Source organism: Anolis sagrei, chromosome 1, assembly GCF_037176765.1.
Source record: "Anolis sagrei isolate rAnoSag1 chromosome 1, rAnoSag1.mat, whole genome shotgun sequence".
NCBI lineage: Eukaryota > Metazoa > Chordata > Lepidosauria > Squamata > Dactyloidae > Anolis > Anolis sagrei.
This window is the reverse complement of record NC_090021.1, coordinates 292,260,447-292,282,650: the sequence shown is the minus strand read 5'-3', so window position 1 is coordinate 292,282,650 and position 22,204 is coordinate 292,260,447. Positions and strand designations below refer to the sequence as shown.

Genomic DNA, 22,204 nt, shown 5'->3' with positions numbered 1-22,204 from the left:
TTTTGATCATATTGCTATTCATTTATTTATTCACCATAATTATATCCCACCAATCTCAACCCTGGAGTGGACTCAAGGCAGCCTTACAACAGGCAGCAATTTGATGCCATACACATATATCAAATAAACAATTACAATTAAAACCAATAATTAAAACATGAATTATGAAAAACATCAATAAAAATAATGGGTTGTTGAAGGTTTTTTCGGGCTATATGGCCATGTTCTAGAGGCATTCTCTCCTGACATTTCGCCTGCATCTATGGCAAGCATCTCAGAGGTTGTGAGGTCTGACCTCACAACCTCTGAGCTCACAAACTCTGAAAAACCTACAACAAGCCAGTGATTCCAGCCATGAAAGCCTTCAACAATAAATTAAAATAATGTCATCCAAAACATAATTCAGGTCCATTTCATTTGTCAATCACATTGTGTCTTAATCACATATTGCTCCCAATTACTTGTCAAAAAGCTTGGTCCCAAAGCCACGTTTTAAGTTTTATTCCTGAAGGTCAGGAGAGAGGGGGCTAATCTGATCTCACTAGGGAGGGAGTTCCATAGCCACCACTAAGAAGGCCCTGTATCTTGTCCCCACCAATCGCACCTATGAAGGAGGTGGGACAGAGAGCAGGCCTCCCCAGACAATCTTAATCTCAGAGGCAGTTCATAGAGGGAGATCTGTTTGGATAGGTAAGCTGGGTCAAAACCGTTTAGAGCTTTATAAGCTAAAGCCAACACTTTGAATTGTGCACTCATAGCCAGTGGAGCTGGTGTAACAGGGGGGTTGTGTGCTCCCTGTACCCCACTTTGGTGACAAATCTATTGCAAAGATTGTGTATTCTCTTACCATTTATATGTTGTGTTTACTTTGGAGCCAGTACAATATTTTATTTTTACTTGGATATGGACATGCATTGCAGATTTTATACTTCATCCTTCAGGAAAGAGCACAACAGGACTTAAAGTCATTTTTCGTACACTCTGTTCTCCCTTGGTTCCTAATGTAAAATCTCACTTTATATATCATCTCATTCACCTACTTTGTTTCTACCACTTTTAAAGTAGGAATGAGCAACTGCATGAGGGACCATTGACATCTCCAACTCACTAGAGGCCACACCTATTAAACATGACTCCCAAATGCCTCATTTTTAGCACTATAATGACCAAATGGCAACCAAAAGTAATAGACAGTCACGTCTAGTCACCATTTTGGCCAATATACACCAAAAAGGAAATACTGGGGAGGAGGCATTTTGTGGGGGACATTTCGATGTGTTTCTATCTATTCTGAAATGTTTGGTCATTCCAGGTGAAATTTCTGAAGATTGTGCAAATTTAAAAAATTAAATAAAAGATGGTTTCTTGCAGCCTTCCCCAGTGATATTTTACTGTTTATGGATCTTTTTGAAAAGCGACACACATCACAGGTCACATGTCTTAGGACAGGGAGGTCAAACCCATTTTCAATGAGGGCCACATCAGCCTTATGGTTGGCTTCAAAGGGCCATTAAATACCTGGACGGAGAATCTGTGGATACAGAGGGCCAATTGTGATTGTTTTACATAATGGACATGCTCTTTAGTTTTTATCCAGTTTGGGCCCCCAGATGTTTTTGAACAACATATTCCATCACTTTTAATGATTCATCATGTAAACTAAGGATAATGGTATTGCAACCCAATAGCATTTGTGGCTCTGAAGTTGGGAAAAGGTTAAAGGACATTTTAAAGTTAGACATCAATGTACAATCCTTGTATCTAAATTCATATTGCACTATCCTGACTAAACAGCACAAACTGCATCCTTCTAGGTGTTACTGTATCACAACTCCTATGAGCTCTAGTCATGATTTCTAATGATGAGGAATACGGGAGTTGTAGTCCAGTATCTGAAGAACCACATACAATGACATGGTGGGCTAGATTCAACCTGTGGGCTTTGAGCTTAACATGTATATCTTAGAAGAACTGGATAAAATACCTTAATAGAGGTGGACAGGCTACATTTTTTTAGGGATAGGTAAATAGGTTTATGCCAGAGGACTGGCCTGCTTGGAGAGTTGCACATATTGTAAAGCCTCACACTTTTGGTTTGGATTGCAAGATACAAAACTGGAAACGGCTGTGGTATGCTGAAGAGGAAATTTCAGTAGGCAACACTTAGTGAGATCTCTTCTACTACACATAAAGGTATAGTAGGTTTCTCCAGTTTTCCTTATGCCCTTATGTCAATTTAATGTGTAATAGCCATTTGGACAAATATTACTGTTTTGGGAGGCATTACAACCTCCTTTAGTCCAAGGACAATCCTGTTTCCAATAAGAAAATCACTCTTGGTTTTGGAAAAAGGCTTCCTGCCCCAGCCTAAAGATCTTAGCAGAAGCTGTAAGCTCGGACTGCTGATAAATTGTTTCTTCTCTGTTCCAATCAGACATATGCTAGCTGGAAGTAACAATGAAATGCTGCCAAACCTATTTCTTTTATATGCTAGAGCTAACCATCACAAACTATAATACTGCCTTCTCTCTTTCCCCTTTCATCTGTTACCATTTTTCTTTTCCGATGAGCTTGGAGTGGAAGTTAACTTTTTAGTAGACTGAGATGTCTGTATTCGCAAGTCTCCAAGGCTTCCTGAAAGCTATGCTTTGAGCTGCTTCAGGAAAAACCTGCTTCATCTTAGGCAAAAAAATCACCCCAAAGAGGTCCCCTCTCCTCCTGGATTCAGTTTGTGCAAAGTGATGAAACACCACTAATATTCATGGCAAGCAGAGAGTACACATGGAGAATAGACAGAAAGCACACTCTGGACAACTATTTGCCAGATCCTCCTCATTTCCTCCTCATGGTTAGTATTTAGGTTTGGAGAAGGCTTGTCACATTGTGTTGCTTGTCATACAACCAGATAACAAAGAATACCTGTTGAACTTCCCTCTTCTACACAACCTTCAGAGATATAGGAGCCTTCTCCAGTTTTCACTCTGGTAATGCTATCAATTTTTTTTTTGTCGTGTCAGGAGTTGCTCCTGTTGTGAGAGAATTGGCCGTCTGCAAGGACGTTGCCCAGGGGATGCCCGGATGATTTTTGATGTTTTTCATCATCTTTGTGGGAGGCTTCTCTCATGTCCCCGCATGAGGAGCTGGAGCTGACAGAGGGCGCTCATCCGCCTCTCCCCGGATTCGAACCTGGGACCTGTCGGTCTTCAATTCTGCTGGCACAGGGCTTTAACCCACTGCGCCACCGGGGGCTCCATGCTATCAATATGCTATCAATAACTATTACTGAACACAGAGTTATACACATTTCTAAAACTTCATTTTAATGTCTTTCCTTTGGTTTTATGAATAAATGTAAGAAAGAAGCTTTGAGGATTAGTTTCCTTTTCTATGGAAACTGCAGAAGAAAATTATCTCTAATCACAATTGATTAGTCAAGTGGCATTTTTCTTCCAGCAGACACCCCTCACATAACATTTTGTTCCTCCCTGTGATTTTACATCAAATTTTGGGCTCTTTCAAGTCCTGAGATGGTCAAATTACTATTTCCTGATAATATGCCATAAAGAACAAAGAAATACATAAGCTAGATAGATAGACTGATTCAAATTTGTCGATGTCTTCTGCAATGTAAAGTGTTTTGAACAACCTTTAAAAATAAGGAGCAAGTTCTTCAACAGTGAACTGAAATTTGGAGGTCAAGAAAAAAATACATCTTCATTTTCTTACTCCACATGTGCTCAGCAAGACTTGGGTCATATATTATAATCATATAGCATGAGCTAGGATCCTTTCATACTATGCAGTTATAGTGTTATGATTATAACTTAATTATTATTGCTGCATCTTCTCTAATACTGGGATTTGTAGTCTGAGAAGGCATTTTGGCTGATAATTTTAAACATCTCTTTCTAAACTGCAAAACCAAAGAATCCATTGGATAGAACCATGGCAGTTACAGTGGAATCACAATGTGGAAGGGCCCTGACAATGGCTTCATATTGTGCTTGTGAAGATGTCAGAAGAAATTATGACTTAACAACTAAGGACAGAAGTATTAAGATAGAAAAGAAATGAAAAGAAGATAAACCAGCTTGATAACATTTGGTGGATACAGAATGCAGGGTGCCTGGCTCGACAACAGTAGGTGTGAAAAAGATCTTGGGAGTCCTCATGGACAACAACTTAAACATGAGCCAACAATGTGATGTGCCAGCTTAAAAATCCAATGGGATTTTGGCCTGTATAAATAGGAGTATAGTGTCTAGATCCAGGGTCATGCTACCCCTCTATTCTGCTTTCGCCAGACCATACCTGAAATATTGTGTCCAATTCTGAGCACTGCAATTGAAGGGAGATGTTGACAAGCCGGAATGTGTCCAGAAGAGGGTCTGGAGCACAAGTCCTATGAGAAGCGGCTTAAAGAGCTGGGCATGTTTAGCCTGCAGAAGAGAAGGCTGAGAGGAGACATGATGGCCATGTAAAATATGTGAGGGAAAGTCATAAAGAGGAGGGAGTAAATTTTTTGCTTCCCTGGAGACTAGGAGGCGGACCAATGGCTTCAAATTACAGGAAAGGAGATTTCACCTGAACATTAGGAAGAACTTCCTAACTGTGAGAGCTGTCCAGCAGTGGAACTCTCTGCCCTGGAGTGTGGTGAAGAGACTGGATGTCCATCTGTCAGGGGTGTTTTGGATGTGTTTTTCCTGCTTCTTGGTAGGGGGTTGGACTGGATGGCCTAAGAGGTCTCTTACAACTCTATGATTCTATGATTCTACCCCCATTAGCTTAATATCTGAACTGGATCAGATTGCTTCATGACAGCATTCAGCAAAGATTAATCTAAGGCATGGATAGGATAAAATGTAAACAACAATAGGTTGGAATAAATCATCAATAGAATGAAAAAGAGAGAGAGAAAAGGAAGAAGGTAGGTAAGTTGTGTGTCAACTGACAAGTGAGCTGATTGTAAAATAACTTGTACAATTGGCATCAATGCACTCCAGAAATAGGAAGAAACATTAACAACCTCAGATATGCAGATGACACCACTCTGATGGCCAAAAGCGAGGAGGAGCTGAGGAGCCTTCTAATCAAAGTGAAAGAAGAAAGCGCAAAAGCTGGGTTGCAGCTAAACATAAAAAAACCAAGATTATGGCAACAAGAATGATTGACAACTGGAAAATAGAGGGAGAAAATGTGGAGGCTGTGACAGACGTTGTATTTCTAGGCGCAAAGATTACTGCAGATGCAGACTGTAGCCAGGAAATCAGAAGACGCTTACTTCTTGGGAGGAGAGCAATGTCCAGTCTCGATAAAATAGTAAAGAGTAGAGACATCAGACTGGCAACAAAGATCCGCCTAGTCAAAGCCATGGTATTCCCTGTAGTAACCTACGGATGTGAGAGCTGGACCTTAGGGAAGGCTGAGCGAAGGAAGATAGATGCTTTTGAACTGTGGTGCTGGAGGAAAGTTCTGAGAGTGCCTTGGACTGCGAGAAGATCCAACCAGTTTATCCTCCAGGAAATAAAGCCCGACTGCTCATTGGAGGGAAGGATACTAGAGACAAAGTTGAAGTACTTTGGCCACATCATGAGGAGACAGGAAAGCCTAGAGAAGACAATTATGCTGGGGAAAGTTGAAGGCAAAAGGAAGAGGGGCCGACCAAGGGCAAGATGGATGGATGGCATCCTTGAAGTGACTGGACTGACCTTGAAGGAGCTGGGGGTGGTGACGGCCGACAGGGAGCTCTGGCGTGGGCTGGTCCATGAGGTCACGAAGAGTCGGAGACAACTGAACGAATGAACAACAACAATTATTATTATTATTATTTATTATTAACTTTATTTGTACCCCGCTAGCATCTCCCGAAGGACTCGATGCGGCTTAAAGGCCAAGGCCTCAAAACACAACATAACAATACAAAACCTAAAGCAAATTAAAAACAATTAAAGCAATATTAACCTTCTGCACAAACATCACATGCTCCTACATTGCTAATCTTAAGAATGTTGATTAAGATTGGGTGCAAAGTGGAATTACCAAGTTAGTAAAACTCAGCAACTAAATCTGCAATTAGGAATTTGTCTGGGAATAAATCTCACTGAACACATTGTGATTTGTGTCTTTGTAGATGCACATACATTTGTGCAGCAGCGCACTACTCTGGGATGCTGAAACTAAGGCTGGATCTACAGTGGCATACAATCCAGTATATGATCTTAGATTCTGCTTTGAACTGGATTATGCTGCGGTATAGACCCAGGCTAAGATCAGCTGTTACTATCTAAATGGGGCAAAAGCAGGGCCATTCGAGTGTATGTTAGGGATGCATGAATGTTCTCTTTCGATGAAAGGGAAGGGTGGGAACTGGAATCAAGGACAGATAAATTAGGCATGACTTGACATAGTAACTGGGCATTGTCTCACATTCTGCATCGGTGAGTGGGAGCATTGGATCCTATTGCATAGGTTTCATGATTCCAGTGTGACTCATATTTAAACTGGCTATGGTTGATGATCTCCCTGTTTCCTTGAATTCTTTGTATGTACCTGAGAATTGAATTTTATTTAAATTGCTTATGAAAAACAGTAGTTCCCTCAGTAGGTCAGGGGAATCTCATGATCTCATCTGAAAGCAGAGCGTCTCACAGGATCTCAGTCTTAGTAACTTTGTTACAAAGGAATAATTCATGTCATGTTACTGTTCTTATATAGGTCATAGGGTTTACATTTGAACAGATGATAAAGACTCCATAGTAATGAACCATCCAAAAAAAAAACTATTTTTGTGGTTTTCAATGTCTGCCTATAAAAACTGACTGGTATATTTCTTATATTTTTGGAATCTATTGTATCATATGTATTACATGTATCAAACAGAGGATAGATGGCCATTTGTCACGGGGGTGCTTTGAATGTAATTTTCCTTATCACCTCTGAGGATGCCTGCCATAGATTCAGGGGAAACGTTAGGAGAGAATGCTTCTGGAACATGGACATACAGCGTGAAAAACTTACAGCAACCCAAAAGTTATATTATCAATCAGTACTTGACTGCAGGTCTGATTGAAAATATAATCATATGTGTCAAAGTAACAAAAAGAAATCACTCAGTTCCTGTGGGTTTTTTCGGGCTATATGGCCATGTTCTAGAGGCATTTCTCCTGACGTTTCGCCAGGAGAAATGCCTCTAGAACATGGCCATATAGCCCGAAAAAACCCACAAGAACTGAGTGATTCCGGCCATGAAAGCCTTCGACAATAAAAAGAAATCAGTTTACCTGCAATCCTTTATTTGTATTCTGTTCCAATAAAGTGGTTTCATTGGACAGGAGGGTTCAATTGTAGGTTTCCGTGGACCTTGACTTGATGGTAAAAAGACACTAGATCCAAGAAATGGTGGTGGTGGAGGAGGAGGTCCAGCTCCTGATGGCGGAGGCCCTGGTGGTGGAGGTGGCGGCGGCTGAGTTCCCAAAGGAAGAGGAGGGGGTGGTGGTGGAGGAACAGATCCAAAACTACCAGGTAAAGCTGGTGGTGGAGGGATAGAACTAGATAGCGCAGGTGGTAGAGGAGGAGGAGGTGGTGGTGGTGGTGGTGGAGGAGGTGGTGGTGGAGGCGGCACAATTTGATCCAATGGAGATGCGACATTCCCTGAGACTTGGCCATGACCCTCTGCTTCTTTATGGTCAGTTGAGCCAGAAACACTGTTATTCAGAAAAGGTACAGAAAGTTTCTTAGGTATTATTTGATTATTCCTAACTGTTTTGTTTTCATCTTCAGTTGGTTTTATAAAGGTTTCTCTGTCCGTCTGGATGCATACATTTCTGTATGACTTTGGTGGGTGATCATCCTCGGTGGATACGCAAACATCCTTTGCTTCCTCACTTCTTTTGCATAATTTATTGTCCAGTTCTTTTTTCAAATTTGTAATGTCATCTTCAAGTTTTGCTACTGATGAAGCATACTCTCCTCGAACATGAAAGACTTTGAGTTCAAATTCAGACTGTGAAAAATAATGCAAGAGGTATAATTATTGTTTTGAATTTTTAGCTACTTATTATTGTGCACAAAGTATATCATTGATCAGTATAACAGGTAGCAACTCCATTAAAGGAGAATTGCTAAGATACACGACTTTACAATGAAATACAAGAAATTTATGAACATAAAAAGTCAAAGCTACTAATTTTAATCACTTTGTTTCACACTTCTTTTTCTTTTGAACTACTATACTAGATATTTGTGAACTTACTATTACCATTTTAAAATAAACAATGGGGGAAGGAGTCAGCCATGATCTGAGTCTGTTCCATAATCCTGGGAAACCCTGAGTATAGAAACTCATAGACCAGAAAAGTCCTTGCTGCCTGTATCCCAAGCGAATTACCTCTTAAGAGATTTTGGTACTCTATCACAGAAGACATAGGAGATAGATTTGTCACTTTTAACTGGTCTTTTAAACTTATGATGATGTTTTAATTAATGTTTAACTGTGTTTTTATTATTGTTGTTGTAATCTAATGGTTGCCGGTTGTAAGCCACCCTGAGTCCTCCTTCAGGGGTAAGAAGGATAGGATATAAATGTCTGAAATTAATAAATAAATAATTAATAAATATATTCCATATCAGTGATAGGCAGATTCAAAGGAGTAGCCCTGCTGTCTAGAGGATTCTGGACACTGTAGCTCTTCAATTAAGTTTTCGAAGCTTTCAACAGACACTTTAAGCATATGTTCTAGTTGAGCTCTGGGATCCACAAACTGTGTGCCAGATAGACATTCAGATAATAAAGAATTTGAGACAAGCACTGAACAGAATTTCTTTGCAGTCCTTCCAAACACAAATCTACTCTTGTTTACTCCTGGTTTTTATTATTACACAAGTATATTTTTGTTTGTTGCAACTCTTAAAGAATTGCAAATTACAAATTGCTGCTATCCTACTTCAAATCACCCAGAGGTCTGTCAGTACAGTGGTACAGAATACACTGGTACATCCTCAAGTTATTTATATATACTTTCTATTCTGATAATTTTCTGGGTTTAGGAGTAAGATTTGGGATTCCATAAGGGCACGCATACAGATACAGGGCCAAAAAAATTGTCTTTAGGGACTTAAGATGTTTTATTAATCTTTAAAAGCCATTCTTGTGGGCTTTTCAGCTAAAAAGCAAGGAGCCCCCCCCCCCCCCAGATTAAGGGAACAGAGATTATTTCCTCCACCCCCTTGGGCTATAAAGCCTTTCATAACATACACATAACAACACACACACACATACAATATGGCTATACAACAAATGTTTGTGGTGTGTGTTTTTAAAACTGAAAAATTTCCTTGAATCAAACATGTGCCTATGCAACAAAAGGGTTTGGATGTGTTTTTGAAGAGAGAAAAATTCCTTGAACCAAGCATACATTTGCTTTAAATTTCAGCAACTACAATCAGAGGCTTAACAATCAAAGACTATTTAGAAAGAAAAAAAACAGTATATGCCAATTTGCTTAAAAATCAAAATTCCTTTCCTCAGACACCTCAGACAGAGTAATCTATTTCATATGTCGTATTAATATAACCTTCAAGAACAATATTTAGGTTTATTCCCAAAGTTCTGGCTAAGAATAACATAATTCAAGACATTGCACATGTAAAAATTCCAAGGACACGAAATTATTTTGTGTTAAGTGATGTCTATGCAATCCACATGTGTATGTAAGTAGATACTGTAATACATTGGAATCATGATAACAGTAAGTGTAAAGTTACTGAAATATAACTACAAAGGGTGCTTCCACATAGGCCTTTAATCCAGAAGATAAAGAAGGTTTAAAAACCTGTCACCTTCTGGAGAGTCTCCATCTGGCTCCATGGCCCCAGAACAATCCTCTCAGGGAAGCCACATTAATTTGAAATGATCTAGATTGATGGGACATACTTTGAAAGTTTTCCACCATTTCCCTCCATGATGCTGAGGAGATGTGGAGATGTACTTCAGTGTATGCACTGAGTGCAAGAATGCTTTGGGTTTTAAAATGTGGTTATGTGCTGGTGCCATTCACACCAGTGAACCACATGGAAATCTCACTGATTCTCGTGTTTTCTGAGTGTTTGGGATGTAACGGGGTCCATTGTGGCATATTTTTCTGTTAAACCTGGACTTTCTGCAGACTTTTAAAAACATGGGTCTACACCAATTATGGACGCATATCTTCCAGGAATATGGGCATGTGTCATTTGGCCACCCTCTCTGTATAACCGACTTCAAAGTGGATTATAAAGCCTGTGTAGGTGGTGCTAGGAATGTTCCTTAAATTGAAGATATTTACATGGTCCTCTAAATCTTCCTGATACACTTTTTTTGGTCTTCAGGCAGCTGAAAATTACGAGGACTGGGGTAACCTTGCAAACATTACTATCTCACCAGGAATAAAAATATATATGTGACACATCAACAGTTCTAACCCTGCTGAAGAAAATATATCATGTTAAGAGTTTCAGATCTGGTTGCTTCAGTTGTTAAGATCTTCCTTTGTAATTTGCCAAGTCCAGAGATTTAGAAGCAGAGAAACACCTTGAGTACCTAAGGTCTGAAGGAAAACATGGCTCTTCCTTAAGAACTCTTGCCTGTTGTTTCATATTTATAATGTATTATAATTTCCTATGGTTAATACTCAGGTTATAAATAAGCAAGTAAACAAACAAACAAACAGATAGAACTTGTTTAATAATTACAAAAGTGAACATAGGTTTGGATTCAAGTTACAATAGGCAGAACTGAACCTATAGGAAAGTGGAGGAAAACTGTGCCCCTTACAAATTTACTCCGGAGAGTAGGAGGATTGCCTGCAATACTGTGGAAGAGACTGCAAGGGTAGTCAACTATAACTGCCCCCTCTTTCCTCCCAGTCTTCTGTGGGGAATCTTCCCTGAATCACACTCCCCCTCGCTATTCTAGTGCTAGCAACTCCAGATTCTTCCTACAATGCAAGAAAAATGCACCTTCAATTTTAAAATGTGTGTATTATTAGAAGATCAGGAAAATGACTCTTATATAAATCATCATAGTTATTAAAAACAAATAAGGATATGAAAAATAATACTATCTAATTGAGTTTTTCACAGTACATTGGTCAGGTGTACACATGGAAAAAACGAGGTGATGAAATTCCAAAGTGGAAAAAAATCCCAATACCACTTCAGATAGAAGATATAGACTGGGTCCCTTATCCGAAATACTGGGAACTAGAAGTGTTTTGGATTTTGGAAAACTAGCATTTGCATAATGAGATATCTTGAGAATAGGACCAAAGTTTAAACATGAAACTCATTTATTTTTCATATATACTTTCTACACATAGCCTCAAGTAAATTTTACAAAATATTATAATAAGTTTGTGCATGAAACAAAACATGTATAAATTCAAACCTCAGAAAACAATCTCAGTCACCCATGTGGGCAATTTTAGATTTTAGAATGCCTGATACCCACCCCAGAGATTACTTCAGTCCGAGGACCAAAATTTGCTTGAAGTCCCCAACTTCCGGACTTATTATCTGTCCTCTACTAGGCAGAGAGCTTTCTCAATTGTGGCCCCTTATTTATGGAATGCCTAGCCAGTTGAAACCCGAGAGCTACTTGCTTTTCGGAAAGCCTGTAAGACCTTTCTTTTCCAACAAGCTTTCGATGGGTGAATAACTCGGGACTATGTCGGTTCTCGTTTTTATTTTACTTTAAAGTTGGTTGTATTGTTTTAATCTACTGCTGTAAACCGCTCTGAGCCAAATTGGTAGTGGCAGTATACAAGTCTAATAAATAAATAAATAAATAAAATAAGGGAAACTCTGGCTCAATGCTTCTCAACCTCTGGGTCCCCAGATGTTTTGGCCTTCAACTTCCAGAAATCCTAACAGCTGGAAAATTGGCTGGGATTTCTGGGAGTTGTAGGCCAAAACACCTGGGGACTCACAGGTTGAGAACCACTGCTTTGTGGCAGATGACATTGTGACTTTGTTTTATTGTTTTAATTAATGCTATATGTATTGGTTTTAATGACTGTTTATTTGATTGTGTTATATTGTTGTAATTGTGGTGTAGTGGTCTTGCAGCATTACTAATGTAAGCTGTCCTGAGTCCCCCTTCGGCGGTAGAGAAGAGACTGGGTACAAATGCCAGAAAAAAAAATAAAAAAAAATAATCTAGTCAGTGGTTCCCAACCTTTAGTCCTCCAAGTGTTTGGGACTACAAATCACAGAAGTCCTGGGCAGCTTAACTAACAGCCAGAAATTTGGGGAGTTGAAGTCCTAAGCCCCTGGAAGATCAAAGGTTGGGAACTGAAGATCTAGATTGACTGATATTCTGTTAAATGTTGATGGAGCATAAATCTCCACCAATGCACCTGTCATGTGCCTCGGTTCTAAGGGGGCAACACCAACAATTAACACAGTTCATCATGGCCTGCCCCACCTATTTCAATGGCAGGGAAAGAGGTTCCTAGGCACCATCTGACTACAGTTTTCTGGCTAGGAGAAAAGAAAAGTAATAACCTCCCAGGACCCCCAGTGACTACAGTCCAGGACCCTCTTCTTTTTGGCTGTTAGGATGCATGTCACGACTGGCAAGATGAATTATGTGCAAAGCAAACATTGCACAAGTAGGTATTTACTCCCTCCTTCTACAATGAACGAGAAAGAATATGTATTGTCGAAGGCTTTCACGGCTGGAATCACTGGGGTGTTGTGTGGTTTCTGGGCTGTATGGACAAATTCTAACAGTATTTTCTCATGATGTTTCACCTGCATTTGTGGTTGGCATTGTCAGATCTTCTGAAGATGCAAGTCAAAGATGCAGGAGAAACTTCCAGAGAAAATACTGCTAGAACACAGCCATACAGCCCTGAAACCACACAACACCCCAGAAAGAACATGCATTGGCGACCAACATACCAGCATATGTTAGCAACAGCATCTGGACTGCATGATTTCAATGCTCTCCTATATTGGAAAAGCTAACACCAAAACACTGTAATTAGGAAAAAAAAGAGAGTATGCTCATGCAAATTTGAATGCTATTTGAACTGTATTTATTATATTTTAATCTGTATTTTAATCTGAATTCACACTGTGTTATTTGATTGTTACTTAATGTTTGTATTCACTTTGTTTAAAATTGTGACCAAAGTGTGGGATTGTTAGCTGCCTTGAATCCCCACGGGGATAAAGGTGGGGTATAAATGAAGCAAATAAATACATCAAAATAAGTATGATTTAGATCTCAAGCCTTTCTCATTATGCGAAAGGAGGGGTCAGGCCCAGAACTTGTGCTTATATGATCCCAATGAAATCTCAGTGTGTTTGGGAAAGCACTAAAGGGGGGGACATTGAGGTAGATATTAGGGCTGGGCGGTTTCGTTTCGTTAATTCGCAATTCGTTAATAATTCGTTAATTTTTTCAATTACAAAATGATAACGAACCATTCTGGAGCAATTATTAAAAAAAACGAATTTTCAAAAACGTTTTGTAAATGCTTCGTATTTCGATATTGTATTCGTTTCGTTATTGTTTTGAGGTCGTTTCGTTATTATTTCTGCATGTCTGGGCCAGTTTTATGGTTTAATTAGTGAAAAAAAATATAATATCACACCAACAGTCAACAACAGAGGGAGAGGGAAGCTTCAGAAGGTTTTGGAGGTTTTTTAGCGTATTTCGCGGTTGCGTCCGCCATTAACGAATCGATTCGTTATTGTTTCGGAAATCGATTCGTTAATTTTTTACCATTTACGAAATTTCGTAAATATCGAACTTTTTAAAAGGAAAATTTTGTAATTATTTTAAATATCGAAACAAAAAACCCCCCCAAATACAAATCGATTTTAGAAACAAATTTTTCCGTTGTTACCCAGGCCTAGTAGATATACTCAATTAAGCATCCTCCATAATATCAGGAACTCCAGTTCACAGAATGGCCAATCATGATCACTCCCTTTTTTGTTAGCAAGTAAATCTTAGCATATATGTACATTAGGGGTAATGTCTGTAGACACACTCTCATTCTGTTGGATAATAACTGAAGAATATTTTGGGAATATGAGTTTTAAATGTATTTTAATTTTGTTTTTATAACACTGCTACTATTTAATTGCTTTTAATTGTTTTTTAACTTTTGTATTGCACCTTTTAAACTTGCCTAGTGTGGAGTGTTAGCTCCACGAGGAGAAAGATGGAGTATAAATAAAAATGACAGTAATTATACTAATATTAGTAATAATAAGCACTTAAACACAATTGGCGCTGACAAAATTACCATCTGTCAGCTGCAAAAGGCCACCCTACTGGGATATGCATGCATTATTTGCCAACACATAACACAGTCCTAGACACTTGGGAAGTGTCTGACATGTGATCCAATACATCAGCCAGCAAAGTGACCTTATTTGCTGTGTACTAATCTTTTTGTGTTTCAAATAATAATGAATATTATTTTACTATGAAATCCAGCATATATATCTCGTTTGCTGTGTCATACTGTGTTTTTGTGTCAGTAAAATAAGAATAATATTCACTAATTTTGCAATACATGCATAATGTCCAAGAGCACTTAAAAATAGTATTCCCCTTGCAGCTGGAAGGAGTACAGTGCACTCTGCTTCTGGACACTACTCAACTTCTGCAAACAACGATTCTGAGCAACAGAGAATCACATTATTCTACTGTTTGTGCCTTGTTAAAACTTCCAAGAATCAAAGCTGTTGTTTTCTCTGCCTGCATCTGTCAGTTAAAAGAGACACGCTTTGGCAGATTGCATGGAAGATAATGTTTAGTTATATTTAACAAGCTCAGACCAGGCATGTGTGTTGTCAAGTGTATATGACATCATTCTAGATCCAGGAAAACTAAAACAGCATTTCTTCTAGGCACTCTGCAATTATTCCAGGCACTGGATTGTGCAAAACCTCAGTTGTTCTGATAACTTTGGTTCCTTTTGTCTAGTAAGAGACAATCCCTATTGCAGAATTCTAACAGTTTTAAATCCTTTTAACTGCTATAGCTCCATGCTATGGAGTCCTAGGATATAGTCTGTTACATCATCAGAGCTTTCAGAGATAAAAGTATATATCTCTCAAAACTGCAAACCCCAGAATTCCATAGCATCAAGCCATGGCAGTTAATGTGGTGTCAAACTGCTATAATTCTGCACTGTGGTTTCAACACAAGTGAGAGGTGCAGAAAGCATGAACTACTGTAATGACACCAAAATGTTTATTCTGAACTACAAGTTAACTCCTGCTGCTTTCAATCGCTCTTTTTTTTGCAGTAACAGCCATTACACACACACACACACACACATGTCCTCTAGCATGAAATTATTTCACTCTGTGGAGTGGGGCCACCTTGGAATACTCAGCTGCAATTACAATTAAGTTCTGTTTTGAGAAACTAGTGGCACCTTAGTATTAAAGTGCAAGCTTCTTGCACCATTAATCTTATCATGTTCTGAAACTTTTCATGTTTAAATTGAGGGGTGAATTAAGGGAGGAAGAAAAGTATGTCCAAGACAAATTGTAGCATGAGAAGGTTCAAGAGGCATTGTACGAATTTAATAAGAACGTGGAGTGTATGAAAAGGTGATTTTGTCTGTGATCTTGGAGAATGTTTTTGGACACCTAGCAGCTCTTTTATTGCTATAGCTGATTAAAATGAAAAGCCCCACAACTAAAATGTTCTTTTTGATGAGTTTTCCCAACTCTCTTTTTTGCCATGAACTATAGACCTTGTAGTCCAGTGGGACAGAAATCCTTTGATCTTCTGTAGTCACATAAATTCAAGGTCATAAAACAGCATTGGGTTTGATTTTATTAGTGTGGCTGATGCCAGACCTGTTGAGCTGCCATACTTGTAAGGCAACCATGATTCCACCGCTCAAGGGTTTTTTTTATTTATTTTTTTTTGCATTCAGGTTTTACATATAAAACCACATCACTGCATTGTTGTGATGACAGACTGACTGATGGACTAATAGATTTGTAGATCAAACCACCATTTTAAAAAGTTGGCATTAACCAAAAGGACAGTACAAATACCCTTCCATTCAGCATCGTTCTATTTTGTGTGCCAAATATAATTCTGAGGATCAAGAAAACAAACTGTGACCTCTCTGTTTCTCTTCTGGTTTGGTTTTGGTTGAAAATATGGTTTCAAACTTTGGTTTTCCATTTGGTTCCAGATAGGGTCAACAACTCTTCTGTAGCACAGCTTAACTAAGGGCCCTTCCACACAGTCCTATATCCCAAAATATCAGGCAGAAAATCCCTCATTATGTGAGTGTGGACTCAGATAACCCAGTTCAAAGCAGATATTGTGGGAATGCACATTAACTGCATTTTAGAATGCACATTAACTGCATTGAACTAGATTATATGGCAGTGCAGACTCATAATCCAGTTCAATGTAATTAATTCACATTCTGAAACTGCATTATATGGCACTGTAGATCCAGACTAGATACATTAATTTAAACCAATGTGATATCAGCCACACTGTTGCTACAACATTTCCGGATCCTATTCAAAGTACTGCTGTACTTGCTCAAAGTGTCTGAATGGAGTCCAGGTTATTTGAAGCGCTTGCTATACCTTTATAACTTAGTTAATGTTTACAGTCATCTTAGCTTTATGATGAATCAGAGCCCAGAATTTATCACCATTAGCTATCATGATTCTGGATGATGGGAGCTGCAGTCCTACCTTGTTTACTCCTGCCCTTATTCATTAGCCTGCCATCAAGATTTTTAAATCAATCAGGGATAAGATATCTTCTTCTCAAAAGGGCTTGAAATATGTATTTCTTTGATTTGGATTTAAAAGTTTTCCATGACATATGTCAATTCTGAAATTTTATCTTGTATGTGTTCTAACTAGCTTATTATTATTTTCTTTTTAAAGTGATTATGGACTTCTTTCCCTGAAATCAAAATTTATATTTTATTCTGTAGTTTTAGAAATGACTAAGAAAAACATTAAATAATTTTAAAAATGATTTTGGTGAGGAAACTATGAAAATTTCATAGAGCTTTGGAAATAATTCATTTCAGAGATACAAGAGGTATATCTACTCAAATTATGGTACAGAGAGACAAAAGGAGAAGGGGAGCAAGCCTGCCAAGTTTCAGAACAATCAGTCTATCCACTGATTTTTAAGATTTGTTTCAATTTAAGCAGATGTGGTTAACCTACACAGGGCTTTAATGTGGGAAGCCCTGTCCTTCTGGTGCAAGCAGAATTCTGTGAAATGTAGTTTATAGTGGGACCTTTCAAATACTCTGCTACAGAGGTCGTAGCCTTCCCAAACTACATTTCCCAGAATTCTGCTTGCACCAGAAGAAGGCCTGCAGTTTTAAGAGAACTAAGAGGAAGGCAAGGCCTGCAAAGTTTGGGGAAGGAGTGCAAACTTGAAATACATAACTTTGGGGTAAGACACACAGGTGCTAAGTGGGGGCTGACAGTAAGGATGAAGGGGCTACTAGGCCTCCTCCCTCCTTCTGCCATCGTTTCCCCTTGAAGCCCCATCCATTGGTGCTTGTTGCTTTGGCTGCATCCATTTTTACCTCCAAGGGGAGCCTCGGCTCTCGGAGAAACCACTGACGGAGAAAAAGGAGAAAGTGAGGTCCTCCACTATTTTCAGGAAGAGGAAGCCACTGCCAGCAGCTCCAAATCAATAAATCTTTTATGAATCTCTCCGAAAGATTCAGAGGCTTGTGTTTAGATTAGTAAATGCTCCAGAGGGGTCCTTTCCTATTAATAATTCAGAGTTTTGTATTTCTGAATCAGCCAAATCTCCAAATTATGAAGCGGATCTCTGAAGCTTTGCACACCCCTAGTATTTCATAGTATTTGTACTTCAAGCTGGCAAAAAAATAGGGGACGTAACACTCCATGCAGTCATGCTGGCCACATGACCTTGGTGGTCTCTATGGACAATGCTGACTCTTTGGCTTAGAAATGGAGATGAGCACCAACCCCCAGAGTCGGACACGACTGGACCTAATGTCAGGTGAAACCTTTACCTTTACCTAACATTTCTAAAGCACTTTCTTAATGACTATACTGTTATATAAAATATTTGTTCCATCATACAAGATAACAAAATACAACAATCAGGGCAACTTAGGTTTCATGTTTATTTTACCAATTTTCCTTTTTGGTCAGCTTGACTAACCTATACATTCTTGTTGACATTGTTTGTTCTGTTTTGCCTATACTTTTCTGCAAAGGCAAGAGGCTTATTCAGATCTTCCGTTCTTTAGCCTCTTGGATACTAATGAACCCCTGCCCTTCCCTTTAATTGTAAGGAAAAAGAGATGTCTAATCCAGCCTGTTCCCCATTTACTTGATTGTGGTGTCTCCCTGATGCCAAAACCAAATATACAGGTTTGGAAGATGAACGGCGACAGGGAGTTATTGCGTTCAAATAAACTCAATCCGGCCTAGATCAGACACTAGTTTCTCCCCTGCAGTGAGGAAATGGGAGGGAGTGCCAGGGAGCCTAAGACTCTGTTTCGCAAGTTTTTAGAAACAATTTCCTCTGAGCATCAAAGGAGTTAGAGAAACATGTAAATCTTCTGAACCCCGTCCTCTACATCTTGGAGCACACCACATTTCTTCCATTTAGTCAAACATGAACTAGAAGAAGAGCCAGTATTTTTGTATAAAAGCAGTTATGCTTCCTTCATTCCTAATAGTATCAAGATGTTTTAGTATTTCCCTTCCATGGCAAGTAAATACCACCAGAGGTCTTGTCACGCAAAGAGCTCAGCTTTCCACTGATAATGAAGAAATCCCTACCAAAACTTGATTTCAAGCCTCAAAAATATTCAGCAAAGAAAGATTATTTCTCACAGACTATAACCACTTACATAGTTGGATGTGAAATTATAGAGATGAATATTCTATCCAACGTATTAGATCTTTTAATAGCTTAAATCTTTATGTACAAATTTGTGTGTCTGCATGTATTCATAAAAATAATCTATTATTTTAATGTCTTAATGTGCATAGAAATTTAAATAGGTACAAGAAAGCAAGCAATGATCTTACACAAAATCATTAATTTCTTATGGGGTTTACAATTGAATGTAAGGTGGTTCATGGTCATATGATGCCATTGTAAACAAAGTCAGCAGTGGTTAAGCAAGGACAGTTCTATTGTTGACGTAATCTTACATTTCTTGACTGGGCACACTTTATTTAAAAAGGTGAACCTTTATTAAATATGAAACAATAAAGTAAAACTGGAAATGATAGTTCAAGATTTGACAGTTCAACCTCATGCATGCTTCTTTCAAATTCATTTCCATATTTTGCTCAATTGGGCTTGGATCTAATTAAAGCTAAATTTTGACATATTCCTGAGTAGCTAGCACAAGATTTCCCTACCTTTGCATTTCTGAGTTAAGGAACAATCTTGCATAAATTCTATTTCTGTAGTACTAGTTAATTTTATTTGTATCTTACCTTCTTTCTAAGACTGCAGTTCAAGACAAGTTGCACATTAAATAATTGCAATAACAATATACAAAAGTCAACATTAAAACCAAATTAAAAAACTGATTGTAAGAAAGATTTTTAAAAGTAAAATATGGTTCACAATAGTTGCACAACATATTAATCTTCCTGGGCATCCCATCTATGACATCAAAACACTGGAGCCTGCGGTGGCACAATGCATTAAACCCTTGTGCCGGCAGAACTGAAGTTTCTCAAGTCGCTCCTGACACACACACACACACATCAAAACAGCTGTCCTTGAATTTTTTTTAAAAAAAAAAACTACAAATGAAGATTGGAAAGAGAAACAACAGAACTGGGATATATCCTCACATTTTTAGTCTGTTGACAGTCGAATAGAGATAGTGGTTTCCTGGCACACTACATGTATTATAACACCACAGCCTCCTGGCCAGTTCATAAAATCTCTCTCTTTTTTATTCTCAGCCAGCATCACACTACATTCCAATAACTCCATCCACCATTCTTTTGGCTATCTATTCTTCTTGGCTTTAGGAAACATGATATTTCCTATCTTTGTGCCTCAACAACCATTGTTAAAACTGATCTTGTTACCTCAGCACCAAATCCCACAGGTTTTCCATTTCTATGTCTAGTCATACACACAGTCTATGATGCACAATTAATAATAATAATATAATAAATGTTATTTGTTCCCACCACCACCTCTCAAAGAGACTCAGGCTGCTTACAAGACACTGCAGTGCAGTATATAACATAAATGAGTATAAAACAGTATCACATAAAAATTATAAAACAACCACTATCAACACATAAAATAAAATAACACAATTTAAAACGATTCCATGCATTTGAATAAATAGTTGTAGTCAAAAAAAAAGTATATGTCATCAACTTTGTTTGTTTAATGTGGTTCTACACTGACCCTAAAAGTGAGTTAGAAAGGAAGTCCTTGAGCTGCCTCTGCGGTGACAGGGACTTCCTGCTGCCCAGCTGCACCAAACATAGTTTGGCAGCATTGGGCAGGGGCCAGTGCCAGATTTACCATTGTGCTTAGGTGTGCTTAATTAAGCAAAGATTCCCATTGGTCAGGGGAAGAGGGGGGCATCTTCCTGTCAATTTTTTATATGATGGATTTTGCATATATTTGAAGGAATTCTGTTTCGGAGTGAGAATCTATGGGAGTGTACCACAAAGCAGGCAATGTAGACCTACCGGGCCTACCTCCTTCAGGGCCCAAGCAACTTAACTAGCACAAGGTCTCATCGGTCCTAAATCTGGTACAAGAAGAGCTCGAACTGCCCCCACCCCACCCCGTGTTGCAGCTGGTGACAACGTGACATGGACATCAACCATACTCTCACGGGTCCACAATACTTCTGGTGGATCTCGTGAATTGTGAAGGAGGTTGAGAGGAGGGAGAAGGCCAACTGTAACATGGGAGGGGAAAGCCATCCTGCATTTCTGGGCTGAGCCCAGTGAGGATACAATGGCTTTTGAGATAACTGCAGGTGGTTCCGCTTAGGCACTTAAATGGCACTTATAATTTTGTATAGCCCTAGAAATATTAATTCTCCCCGAAAACCAAAAATGTAGCAACATCCACCCAAAAAATTCAAATCTGGAGAAAGAAAATTGTCTTGTTGATAAAACGACTTCCGGTGTTGGCCAACAGGTGTGATGCATGGATTCCTTGCAACTATGCAGGGACATTCCCTTTTGGAAATATAAGCTTGTGTAACAGTTCTTTTCAGTCACTTCCTAGCACAGTGGTTCTCAACCTGGGGGTCCCTAGTTGTTTTGGCCTACATCTCCCAGAAATTCCAGCCATTTTACCAGCTATTAGGATTTCTGGGGGATCACAGGCAAGCATGGTCTGGGAGAACAAAATGAAGCGGGACGCAGGCTGATAGAATTTTGCCAGGAAAACTCGCTGTGTATAACGAATACTCTCTTCCAACAACCTAAAAGGCGGCTTTACACATGGACCTCACCAGACGGTCAACACCGAAATCAGATTGACTACATCCTTTGCAGCCAAAGGTGGCGGACATCCATCCAGTCGGTGAAAACAAGACCTGGGGCTGACTGTGGCTCAGATCACGAACTTCTTATTGCCCAATTTAGAATAAAACTAAAGAGATCAGGGAAAATACACAGACCAGTTAGATATGATCTCACTAACATTCCTAGCAAATATACAGTGGAAGTGAAGAACAGATTTGAAGGACTAGATTTAGTAAACAGAGTCCCAGAAGAACTATGGACAGAAGTCCGAGACATTGTTCAGGAGGTGGCAACAAAGTACGTCCCAAAGAAAAAGAAAACCAAGAAGGCAAAATGGTTGTCTGCTGAGACACTGGAAGTAGCCCAAGAAAGGAGGAAAGCAAAAGGAAACAGGGATAAGGGGAGATATGCCCAGTTAAATGCGCAATTCCAGAGGTTAGCCAGAAGAGATAAGGAACTATTTTTAAATAAGCAATGCATGGAAGTGGAAGAAGACAACAGAATAGGAAGGACAAGAGACCTCTTCCAGAAAATTAGAAACATTGGAGGTAAATTTCAGGCAAAAATTGGTATGATAAGAAACAAAGATGGCAGGGACCTAACAGAAGCTGAAGAGATCAAGAGAAGGTGGCGAGACTATACAGAAGATCTGTATAGGAAGGATAATAATACTGAGGAT

The 22,204-nt window shown here is 38.9% G+C and overlaps 1 protein-coding gene across 3 annotated transcripts in view; it reads right to left on the bottom strand.

Annotated features, from left to right (window-relative positions):
- FMN1 (formin 1) overlaps positions 1-22,204 on the bottom strand; it is a 190,066-nt gene that overhangs the window by 69,097 nt on the left and 98,765 nt on the right. For all 3 annotated transcript variants that reach the window (XM_060760044.2, XM_060760052.2, XM_060760057.2), the window contains one exon: positions 7,281-8,002. In XM_060760044.2, the coding sequence (XP_060616027.2) occupies positions 7,281-8,002 (722 nt within the window). The remainder of the gene's footprint in view (positions 1-7,280; positions 8,003-22,204) is intronic.